Raw genomic sequence first — 12,766 nt, 5'->3', positions numbered from 1 at the left:
TCAAAATAGTTCAGTATACTTAACTGAGGTGGCAATTTTATTCATACTTATCTGACTAGACATGCATAGGACTGCGAACCTATTCTGTGAACTGCCCTGAGATCTTGTGATGAAGGGTAGTATATAAGTAATAATAACTGCATTTTAATTAGGATTATGACCAGCAGTTTTAAAATTGTGATACTAATGAAGAATTTGTGCCTAGTCTTTACATAAACAAAGTGAATAATGACATGCATTTGAATTAAAAGGTTCATTTTACGTTCTTAAAATAACTTTGTAACTGACATTCCAGTTTTAAAATCAAAGAAGCAGAATAAAAAAAGCAAGCAATTATTATATATTTTTTTGCAACTTTATTTGAAACAACTTTTATTGTGAAATTCAGTGGTCTCACGCAGAGCCATTAATGTGTGCCTTTTAATATTTAAGTTTAGCAAATACTAACTTATTTTATTTTTTTATTAGCCATGTCCTTTTGGGGCCCGCGATTTTCGAGAAAAACAGTGTGCAGACTTTGACAATATGCCTTTCCGAGGAAAATATTACAACTGGAAACCATATACAGGAGGTAATACATTGTTTTGTAATCATAGTGCTTGAAGAAGACATGGTGTTGAGGCCTTTACCTGTCCAAATGGACCTTGGGGGGATGGCATAAGCACTACTGCTGATATTCATATCCAAGCCCTCAATACTTAGCATTCTACAGCATCTTAGGCTATATAACAGGTAATGGCATATCATTATCTTAAGCAGGTCGATAGCCCGTCATTTGAACTTCCCTACAGGTTATTTCTTCTTCAAGTGTATGGAGGCTCAAACTAGAACTGGATTGTGGCTGAGCAGGTTTGTCAGAAAGGAGGCTCTTGCTGAGGATATTCTGGAGGACTATCTGGATTGTTCAACCCAAAAATACTCACTGATGCTGGAACTGAATTCCAAGCTCTCCCTCTTAGCATATGCCTAGTCCAGTGATGGCCAGACTTGGCCCTCCAGCTGTTTTGGGACTACAAGTCCCATCATCCCTGACCACTGGTCCTGTTAGCCAGGGATGATGGGAGTTGTAGTCCCAAAACAGCTGGAGGGCCAAGTTTAGCCATCACTCGCCTAGTCCAAGGCTACCCAATTCCTTTTTAACATCAGAACAGCTAAGCCAATGTCATCAGTATAAGTGGGTCAGGCAGAGAGGCTAGAGGCTGAAGACGAAATTATAAGTGTGAAGAAGACATGGAGAGTACAGAACCAGGCTGACCCACCCATTAGGCGAAATGAGGCAATTGCCTTTGTTGGCCAGGAGCAGAGGTGGCAAATTAGCACAATTCCGAACCCTGCTTGCTTGCCTTGCCTGCTTGCCCACCGCTGCTCTCTCCCCTGCATGCTTGGCACACTGTTCCTGGGGTGCCTTGGTTGCAGCACAGGTGATCAGTAGTTGCTCAACCTTTCATCAACCACTTTGAGGTTGTTTAACTGCTTTGAGTTCCTTCTTACAATCAAGTGGTATATAAATTTTATGAAATAAATATGAAATGATAGAAATACTGTGCCCACAGGCATTGGCTGCACAGTATTGGTAGTGTCAGTGGCGACCACAAAGCTGTCTGCAGGGGTAGCAGCTGGTGTCAAAAATGGCTGCATCAGTTGCAGTGGCAAGAAATGGTGGGCCATGGTTCTCCCCACTTACCACCTTGTGCACATATTGTGAACTTATGAATTGTAAATAATATAATATAATATAATATAATATAATATAATATAATATAATATAATATAATAATATAATAGTGTTTTTATTTGCCTAGGTGGTGTTAAGCCATGTGCATTAAACTGCTTAGCAGAAGGTTACAACTTTTATACGGAACGTGCCCCTGCAGTGATCGACGGAACGCAGTGCAATGCAGATTCGCTAGATATTTGTATCAATGGAGAATGCAAGGTACCATGCTTCTTATTAATTTACACCATATCAACTAGAAAACGTTTCCCTATCAGCACCTCATCTAGTGTAAGAGCTGCCAATAATAAACTATTTGGGGTACCCATCCTTTTCCATGGGGTTCAGAGAAGTTTTCAGACTAGCAGCACTTGTGCCAGTTTGAGTGATCTGCTTTGAATGGTGGCTCTAAATTAAAGGAGCTGCTGAGAGCAGAACATTCTGAACTTCTCTGAATTGTTGCATACACATGTTTCTTAATTACGTTCCAGATATAAACAAACAAATAACTAAAAACATTCTTTCAAGTGCATGAAGAAAACTAGAAAATACTATAACTGCTACTTGTTGGTTTGTTTTTTGATTACCAACAATATTAGCAATCTGATCCTAAGGTGCATCAGCATCCAAGTGCTTAGGATGGGGGAATAGCAGGTACAGCAGTGCAGTGTCACAAAACAGTGGAATGGTGTACAGTAGTACCTTGGTTTAAGAACTTAATTCATTCCGGAAGTCTGTTCTTAAACCAAGGCAAGCTTTCCCTACTGAAGCCTCCTGCCGCCGGTGCCCTTCCACTGTTTGGCTTCCATTTGTCTTCTGAAGTAAAGTTCACTAACCAGAACAACTACTTCCGGTTTTGTGGAGTTCGCATACTGAATAGTTCATTAACAGGGCTGGTAACCAAGGTACCACTGTAACTTATAATGGGCAATGCAAAATATGCGGTACAAATGTTCAGGTGTTCATGTAAAGAAATAATAGCTTATTATTATTTGCAGTTTCTCATTGTCATCACCATAAAAAAGAAAAGCAAGAGAGATTTCACAACAATTTTGTTTGTGAATAATTTAAGAATGCCATTAATTTGGCCATAAATTTCTAAAACCACTGTCCCCAGTGTTTTTAACTGAGGATGCAATTATCTTATTGCATAATTATTCTGATTATACCTATTTTCAGCATGTTGGGTGTGACAATATTTTGGGATCAGATGCTAAAGAAGACAGATGTCGAGTATGTGGAGGAGATGGGAGTACATGTGAAGCTATCGAAGGTTTTTTCAATGACACATTGCCCAGAGGAGGTAAGTGTGAAGGCATTTGCCAAAATTTTCTTAACTCTAAAAGGACTGCAGTTTAGGAAGTAACTAAATATAGCAGTAACTCTTGCTGATACCATTCCCCCCCCCCCACTACAGTCTACCCAGCTGTTGGATTGGGCATGACTTACTTGAGTCCCTGTCCATTTGTCACAAAACTATTCTGGTGCTGGTTAATATAAAATTGTTGCCTACTTTTGACCCAGCCCTGTTACTTCTTCCTTCCATCATTTCCTGCTACTTGCATGTTTACAACATGGTTCTTTTTAATCCTTTCAATATTATATTGTAATTTCTAGAAAATTTACAAGCATGGGTGCAGCTATAAACGATAACATAAAATAATTTTCACCTTTGTCCTGTAGGCTACATGGAAGTGGTTCAGATTCCAAAAGGTTCTGTTCACATTGAAATCAAAGAAGTGGCTGTGTCAAAGAATTACATTGGTAAGAGGATGCTCTTATATTGCTTGTAAAAACTCAATTAGGGTTGGATTCAAATAACAAAATTATGGCATGCACCGGATTACATACAATTGCATAGGTCTACAAATAACATTAAGACTGCCTATTTATCTAACCCCATTTAATTTATGAGCATATGTATCTGTCATTGCATTTAACATGTCTGTTTTTAATTTCTTTTAAGTAGCAGCCACAATGACCTGATCAGGGCTGTGGTGTGAGGAGAGGGGTGTTAATTCTTCCCCTTCTATGAACCACATAAAAATTTCCAGCCCACCCTAAAGCTGTTGGTAGCCTTGAAAGGAAAACTTATGTTGGTAGAAGTGGAAGCTGTCTTCTGAAGCTAGCAGCAGCTTCAGGGTGTTTAATTTAATCAGGTGGAAAGAGTTAACTTTTCCATCTCAAATACCACAGTCCTGTTGCTTATTTCTATCCCCAGCTGCTGTTTAACAAAAAAGTGCCATGTTGAATGTAATCATGCCTTTAATGCCACATCTAGGTTGCCTTGAGAGGCACATGTTGGGTTGAATGTACATTTATTGCACTGATTAATGCAAAAATGGCTGCTTACCCAGTTGGCAGGTGGGTGGCGGTTATGACCTGGTGCGGCATAACCCCCATCCTCCTGGAGCCATGCCATGTTTCTGCAGCCGTTGGCTCTTCCCCCTGGCCAGCACAGTGTCTCCTGGGTCCCCACCAGACCCAGTTAGAATTCAGCCAATCTGCGACAAGCCCAGGGGACAGGCCCTGGGAGAAGACTACGTGGCAGTAGTCTTCACTCTGGTCCGCTCCCTGCTCATTTCAGCAGGTCGGCACTGTTCACCACAGCACATTTGGCCCAGAGCATCACCCACTCAGCCCACCCTCTAATCTCTCTTTATATTTGCAGCCTCACTTTTCTTCTACAGGTCTGTAGGCTTTGCTATGGTTTATAATGGTTGTTGTTTTCAGAGCTGGGAATGAATTTTTCCTGTGTACATTGGTACCTCGGGTTAAGTACTTAATTCCTTCCGGAGGTCCATTCTTAACCTGAAACTGTTCTTAACCTGAAGCAACATGTTAGCTAATGGGGCCTGCCGCTGCACTGCTGCTGCGCGATTTCTGTTCTTATCCTGAAGCAAAGTTCTTAACCCGAGGTACTATTTCTGGGTTAGCGGAATCTGTAACCTGAAGCATATGTAACCTGAAGCCTATGTAACCTGAGGTACCACTGTACCAGGTTTTGCCTTCCCCATAGCAATAGTCACAACTTTGGCAGTTTAGGCCTTGGGTGGAATCCTTTAGACCAGCATCTGATGAAGGGGTGAAGTGGTGACTCACCTGCTTCTTGCAGTGGCTTTAACGGGTACCCCGTTAGCGGGGTCTTGAGGGAAGACTCTGTCCAAAGTCAGAACAGTGTGGCTGAAGGGCCATAGAGCTTCCCTCAGCGACTTGGGAGAAACCATCTGTGTAAACCTGTATTTTGGGATGGTCCCATCTCCCCCCTAACTGACCCTGTCATGCCTCAGACCCCCAGCAGGGGGCTGAGAGTGATATATGCCCAATGCCTATGCCAAGGCTTACCTACACCTGAAATCAATAAAGTTGTGTCCATTTTAACCCCAAATTGTTGTCGTGTTCCATTATTTTACCCCTTGGGTGGCTTAGCTCCCATGGGAGGGGGTACTGCTGGTGCAAATCTCAGCTGTTCCGGGCCTGCTTGCTTTGCTCTAAGACACAGAAGTAAGACAGGCAGTTTCTAAGAGCAGAGTTGTGGGGGTTATGGAAATTGGGGCTCTGAGGAAAGCGGGTGGGGCCTCAAGTAAGTTGATCCCTAATATTTGGGAAGCAGGGAGTGTTTCAGGCTAATGGTAAAAGACCAGCTTGTGTTAGTTCATTCTGACATCTGATTAATATTTTGTTTGTTTGTTTCTCAATTTATAAGCTGCCCTTTTCATAAAACATATAAAGGCAGCTGACAATATAAAAAATAATGTGAGCTGCTGTCTTGGATAACCACTTTCACATAAGTCAGATCCCCATTCCTCAGTGGTAATTTTTAAAACCAGTAATAATGAAGATTGAATGAATGCCATGGTTACTTCCTGTGCCATCACCACTTGCTCCCAGAAAGTGAGGCAGCAGCATAAGAAGTAAATTGAATCTGTCTAATCCTCATGGTTTCTGATTAAAGCCATTATTATTACAACAATGAGACCTGACCACACAGAAAATGTCAGTTATGCAATGCAGATTCACATAGATTAATTCTCAGTCCTTTCCTTTTCTGGGGTCTTTACCCTGTGCCATTCTTCTACTACAAACTGCATGAGTTTAAGGTATCTCTGAAGCATTTTGTCATTTTTTATTTTGAATTAAGAACTAGTCATTGTTTAGAATTGGAGTAGTTTCCATTGGTTTCTTAACTCCTGAAATCTCTGAAGCAGACTGACATAAGATACAGCCCCACTGCAACTTATTAAGCTGTTTCCAGTACTGGGCACCAAACAATATAGGTAGATTTAATGTGATATTATATACTGATTACTACTTTTGTAAGTGTGGGAATAATTAAATGACAGTGTGGGAATAATTAAAATGGTTTAGTATCAGTGCAAAAGTGGTAGTGGCAAATGCTAGTGTGTAAGGTGGAATCAAAAAATCAACAAAAGGGGGAGAAGTAGAAAAATGCATTGCTAAGTTGTCTTGCCCATGCCCTCCCTTCTTCTCCACGAAATAGTATACTTTAGGTTTTGTCTGCAAAACCTGGAACAGTTGTACATTGGCTTTGTGCCTGAATGTAGCCACCACAAGTGATTCTTGCCAACTTGTGGTCCCAAGCCACAGGATCCATGTTACAGCCACAGTTACAAAAATGTTTGTTAAATATTACCCTGTAACACCCTAGAGAACAAAGATACCGATTGGATATTTTAATGCCTATAGTTACCTAGTTATAGAATGAAAACTAAAACATACAAAATATTAGAAAAATTGTTCTAATTAGAGAGCTAGAGTTATACTGTGACTGCCACAAAAGAATAATTAGAAACAAACAAAATTTCTTTGGAAAGTAACATTGTCATCATTTTAAAAATAGATCATACTGTGGAAGACATGCTACAAAGTAAGCATAACATTGATTTATGCAAATTTCTGAAGCTGAACTAGAGTTTCTGAAGCTGAACTAGGATATTAAAAGCTGTTCAACAACCCTTTGCAAGTTTAAGAGAACTGTAGAATACTCATGATCCATAGAATCTTTTCTTGCTGACAGTGGGGGGGTGGGGGTCAGATCTTTATCTCTTCACCACTGAAAAGCCAAATCTGACAGGTGCCCACTTTTCAATCATCTGAATTCACTATGACATCATTTGATGCTACACTTTGAATCCCTGATTGTTTAATCACTTTGTGCATTTTTTTAAGCTTTAAAATCTGAGGACGATGACTATTATATTAATGGCGCCTGGACTATCGACTGGCCTAGAAAATTCGATGTTGCTGGGACAGCTTTCCATTATAAAAGGCCAGCAGATGAACCTGAATCTTTGGAAGCCTTAGGCCCTATCTCAGAAAATCTCATAGTCATGGTAAAGTAGTTCAGTTACCTTTGTAAAATATGTGAGTTCATGTCTAGCAGACTGGAATTGAAAAGTGAAGCTGTACCCATGGAAAAGGATCAGATTATTTTGAGCTTTGTCCTTCACTAGACATCTCCATTAGCCACATGAAGGCAAGAATTCCTGGTCATTCATGACCATTCTTCAGCCAGAATCCTAATTATTTTCACATGCCCTCAGTTAGTTTCATATACCCATAGGGTCTTTGGAGTGATGTTTCTCAGACAGTTGGTCTGTGCCCTCCTGCAGCATAGCAAACTACTTCAAAAATGAGATTTTATTAAGCATTTGGTAATTTTGCATGAGAGTGTGCAAAGTTAATAAATAAATCACTGCACATGCTCAAACACTTCAGATTCTGTAATTGCATTTTTTAATGCTTATTGCTTTATACGTTAAGGCCAGTTTCCCTCTGGGATTAATTCCTTCTGTAGTTCCATCTGTTGTTCCATTATAGTTATATGTAAAAGTGAGAGAATGTAATAGGTAGGCAATTTAAACATTAGGTATAGAACAGTCTTATCAGCAGGAATTTAAAAGCAAATGTATTTTTCATGGATACTTGCAACAGCATCTCTGCTGCCTTTAAAAACCACATTGTAGATTTTCTGCATTGGCCCAGTCTGCTTTGTATGAGGCATTGTCCCACTCTCAAGAAATCAAGAGCTTTGATGGGTTTAATTCAGATTATTTTTCAATTATGAAAACTTGTAGATATTCCAAACAAGGCAATCATATTTACTTCAACAACTTTTATGGCCTCTAACATAGGGAGCATGGCAAGCTTATTCCATACCTTTGAGCTCAGCACAATTTAGACTGTAATCTGATGTGTGCTCTTTTGGGAACATGTTCTATTGAACCCACTGGGACTTACTTCCAAGTAAGCCTGTTAAGGCTTGCTTTGTTAGCATGCCACTTCTTTTTTGCTACAAAGCTGACAGGAACATTTTATTATATTCTTGCTTTTCTAATTCCCCTTGAGGGATCATGCTGCATTTGACCAGGGGCACACACTTTCAGCTTTCAACTATTTCAGTTTGAAAAGATAGATATAAGTAATTATTCTAAATTCTAGGAATGTTGCAAGGATTTTCAGAACTGTTCTCTGGAAGTAAATATCTAGTACAAATGCAGCCATTGTTTAAATATCAGTGCACTCTTTTCCAAGTGTTTTAATGGTATAACCAGTTATTTTCAACTGCAGATTTTACTACAGGAGCAAAACCTGGGGATAAGGTATAAATTCAATGTTCCCATCTCTCGTACTGGCAGTGGCGACAATGAAGTTGGCTTTACGTGGAATCACCTACCTTGGTCAGAATGTTCTGCTACTTGTGCTGGAGGTAAGAACTCTCCCATCAAAGCTGAAAGCTAGATAGAAAACTTATTTTTGTTGAGGCTGAATATAATTAAGAATTTTTCTTCCAAATGTTGTTGAAACTTAATGGTGTAATGAGTAGATTTTTGTTTGCATTCGGTTTTCTACAATTTTTATATAATTCCAGACATCAATTACATATGTTACATTTTGGCGGAGTATTTATCTTTTCAGCTGTCCCAGAAGTAGACTGTTACTTTTATGGAGAATGCTGTAAAATTTGAAGTAATACAATAAACAGGAATTGGAGTATGCATATGTAGTTGTTGATAATTGAGGCAGACTCAGGGCCTGTCTGCCACACATGCTTCCATCAAAGCTTAGCACCATTGCTGATATATCTGATAGAGAGAAGTGTTTTGTGATCAGCGTCTTTCTGTGATTTCCATGAAAAATGTTATATTGGTTGCATAAACATCCATACTTATTGGTTTTAATCTGGCTTGTGTCATTTAGGGATATCAAATAGACTAATTGTTTATTAAAATATCATTTTTAACATAAATAGCTTTTTAGGGGCAATATATAGTCAGAGGTTGGTGTTTTGCTCCTTTTACTGATGCAGATATCTTTACATATATAATTTTGTTCATGGTGCCACTTAAGATGTTCTGTCTGAAATTTTCTTTTATATGTATGCCAAAAAAATGTAAGATAGGCACCAGTTATCTAAACAGGTATCAGGCAGAGCTCAATCCCTTGCCTGGAGTAGCAGAATCAAGTGGAGTAGCCAAACCTACTACCATATTCAAAGGCCTGCTGGCTCACACCAGCCAGCCAGAAGATGTGAGGAAAACTTGCTTCCAGTTGCATACAGTTCTCTGCTAAAATCTATTTACCTTTTCACTATCCAAAATACTTCCCCCCTCTAAATTAAAAGAACAGAATATTCCAATCAATTGGCCAGAAAACCCAATTGTTTCATTTGAGCCAGGGCACATCAGAGCACGGCAGAATATATTGCAATGCATGGCTTAGTCCTTAAAATGTGATGCCATAATCTCTGTTCACATGCTGAGTGCGTCACACCAGACTAATCAATCTGCCTCTGTTATGCCTGAGATTAAGAAGAATATCTTCCAGGTTTGGGAAAGGAAGTGGAGCCATAAGCAGTCCTGGTTCCTTTCATATCTGCTATAGTGACTGTGCTCTGGATAGGTCTCATAACAACATGTGGAATGTGGAGCATTCCAAGTAAGGCTGAGTTTCCAGTGGCTCAATGAGTCACCTGGTTTTTCTGCTTAGACACATAGGAGGGACCTCTTTACCATAGCTATACTTTTGGATTAGGGTTGGCTGAATGCTGCAGGTAGGTGATTGGCCAGAGAACAGGAGACTGACAGAAATGCTTCCATAAATTCAAGGAAGTATAAAATGTGTGTGGAACCAGAAAGTGTGTGTGGTTTGGAAATTTTGAAGAGGAGATTTAAGAAAAAATGCTTGACATTTTTACTGGGAGGGTTGTGCCCCAGTAGCCCAGTGGGTGCGCCTCTAGTGCTACCACGAGTGAGAACACCACAGGCTATCGTGTTCTATCCACCATACTTCCTGTGGCCGCCAGGGGCATGCACACTACCCTAACCATATCCAGCAGCAAGGACCAGTGATTTGGACAGCAGCCATATTCACATTTATCTGGAAGTAAATATCACTGAACTCTTTAGAGCTTACCTTGGGAAGATATGTATGGGATCGCACTGTAAGTGTTCTTTTCATTGTGTTTAGTATCGAGTTTGCAAAGGCTTAACTGACAAAGATCAGGATCCAGAGGCCTATATTTGTTGTATTCAAAAGTGTACCTATCTCCAGTGTTGTTTTTTTACCTCCTTTGCTTAAAATAGAACACCTCCATGTCACATCACAAAACTGCTTTTAAATCTCCTCCGAGGGTCGCAGTTCAGAGAAGCATAAGTTCAAAGTTCCTTTGAGCATGTAGAAATACTTAGGTGGTTCTTCAGACCTTGTCTATTGGTCCATAGCAGGATTTCCATTTTGAGAAAGAAGAAAATAAATATACTGTTGAATTATGCAGATATTAAAGTCGGCGCATCTGCTTACAGGGCCAAGAGAACTATGGCATCAGATGACACTGAACATTTATTTGGGCAATGTACTATGGTACATAGAATGTCTGAACAGTAGAAGTAATGCTTCTGAATAACATTCTTTACCCTGATTTAACATTCTTACCCTTCGAACACAGCCAAAAATGTCATTCACACATACAGCTAGCAGTGCTGAAAGTCGCTTCTAAATTGTGTAATCCCCAACAAGATATAGATGAAAATTAAGAGTCAAATGGGCAGAGCCACACTATTTTAATCTATACTGCATCAGCATTTGACTCTCATTCCGTGAGATGTGTATGTGAATAGGGCCTAAGACAGAAGAAAATACTGTATGTGTTTGTAATTTAATTTTATTAAGTTTTTTTTTTAAAAAAATCTGGAATTATAATCACACCTTCATGCTCTTAGGGAAGAAGAAAAACCTGACTTGTCCTTTCCCCCCTTGTATAATACCTTTAACAGATAAGGTTAACACTGCTGTGGTTGTTTAGGACCTAGAGTATGAAATAAGTGCCAAGCATTGGGCATTTATCTCAAAATTTTATATGGGGTTGTAAAGTTCTTTTTCATTTGTGTTCCATATGAAATGTTCAGTAAACATTTTTCTCCCTGCTGATGAACTTTTCTGCATCCTGTAAAAATAAACTTACAATAATCCTGAGCAAAAACTGAGCAAACTTTACTTCTTCAGGACTATTTTGTACTTGGATGAGTTAGCTAAGAAATTGATTTTACTTGTATGAAATTATGAATAAATAATTTAAACTTTTAAAATAACCAGTTGAAATTTATTTTCAGAGATGGAAGAGCTACATCCTTGTGTATCTGTAATTTTATCCCCCCTGTTAAGCTAAGCCCAAAGGCTGCTCTTCCTATTTAGCTCTTGTTTTGTTTACTTGGAAGATCCTAGATAATTCCCTCCTCAGCAGTTTCTAGGCTAAGCAACATCAGTACATACAGGTACACTTAGACATGCAGGATTATTTCAAAATTGAAATATTGGTGTGCTATGCTCATGTGTCCACAGATAGGGGTCAATGGCTTTTACCTAAAAATACAGTCCCTAACTTTATTTTGCTGTTTATATTAATAATTTAATGTTTAATGGAAACTTGACAATAGCATTTCAGTGAGGTAGTAGTGGTTTTGAAATATATTTAGGCCTCTACCATTATTGTACCATAAAGTAAATCCAATAATACACGGCTTTACAAAATAGCTTATTTTTAACTGGATCAACATGTGCTTTGGCTAGCCAGTTAACATCTTGCTTGGCTTCAGGATTCTTCCCACTGTGAGCCAACACTCCCACTAGCTTTATTAAAAATATCCCATTTTGGACCAAGTAACAGAGCTCCTAACACAACAGATCTTGGTTTTAGATTTTAAACATCTTCCCTTCTGCACAGCTTTTCAAAAATAAATTTTAGCTAGGCAATTTGCTAGCTGGGGATTTATATAGTGAAAGAGCTCCCTTTGACAGGATGAAGGATTAGTATTGACAATATAATATAATTTGTACATTTTACAGCTTTGTACATTTGCAAACAAACTGACTCTGGGGCTAAGCTTTGAAGATTTAAATTGCCACCCCACCAACCACCTTTTCTCCTGTTGCTTTTTCTCCCATTTGAGCTTTTATTTTTGCAGTATTTGAGTCTTGCAAGATGAAAGAAAGATTTAAGGAGATAAGACTGCATGGTTAAGGATTGTGGGAAGGAAACCTCTTTTAATTGCATCCTCACTTTAGACATGGACAGAGTCACATTTGAAGACACTGATCTTCTACCGAGTAGTTTGGGCTTAAAAAGTCTACTTTTTCCTTAATTATTTCCAGAGATAATACTATTCATTCCTCTGATCTATTGCTGCTGATCTACTAGTTTGTATTCATTCAATTATTTTTGTATTTTTATTAGTCTGCTGTTGTTTGATTTTTGTGAACTGCCCTGGAAGCTTATCCTGATGAAAAGCAATATAAATAAATAAAGACTTCCCTGCTCTTCTCTCCTCAGGCACTGTTCACAATTGAATTTCTACATTTTGGTTTTTTTACTGATTCTAAAATTTAATCCTTTGTTACCTCAAGTTTACATAGTTCCTATACCGGTTGTGAACCATATCCATATATTTCCACCATCTTTTGCATTGACAACTGGTATAATTAATTTATCAGTTTCTCGGTTCTTTTAATCTTCTTTCATACTCTTTTTTTTTT

The 12,766-nt window shown here is 38.8% G+C and overlaps 1 protein-coding gene across 14 annotated transcripts in view; it reads left to right on the top strand.

Moving 5' to 3' along the window:
- The window catches only part of ADAMTS6 (ADAM metallopeptidase with thrombospondin type 1 motif 6), a 118,778-nt gene that overhangs the window by 94,178 nt on the left and 11,834 nt on the right, over window positions 1-12,766 (top strand). For 13 of the 14 annotated variants that reach the window (XR_014539621.1, XM_083576030.1, XM_083576032.1 and 10 more), the window contains 6 exons: window positions 469-571; window positions 1,803-1,936; window positions 2,894-3,017; window positions 3,398-3,478; window positions 6,905-7,068; window positions 8,306-8,444. Coding sequence is in view for 13 of the 14 variants with exons in the window: in XM_083576030.1 (XP_083432156.1) it covers window positions 469-571; window positions 1,803-1,936; window positions 2,894-3,017; window positions 3,398-3,478; window positions 6,905-7,068; window positions 8,306-8,444 (745 nt within the window). In the remaining variant the exon portion in view is untranslated. The remainder of the gene's footprint in view (window positions 1-468; window positions 572-1,802; window positions 1,937-2,893; window positions 3,018-3,397; window positions 3,479-6,904; window positions 7,069-8,305; window positions 8,445-12,766) is intronic. The other variant, XM_083576031.1, reaches the window with a different exon arrangement.

The sequence above is a fragment of the Podarcis filfolensis genome, assembly GCF_964270895.1.
Source record: "Podarcis filfolensis genome assembly, chromosome: 11".
NCBI classification, from domain to species: domain Eukaryota; kingdom Metazoa; phylum Chordata; class Lepidosauria; order Squamata; family Lacertidae; genus Podarcis; species Podarcis filfolensis.
Note: the sequence above shows the minus strand (reverse complement) of the source record. Positions and strands in the feature narration are given on the sequence as shown.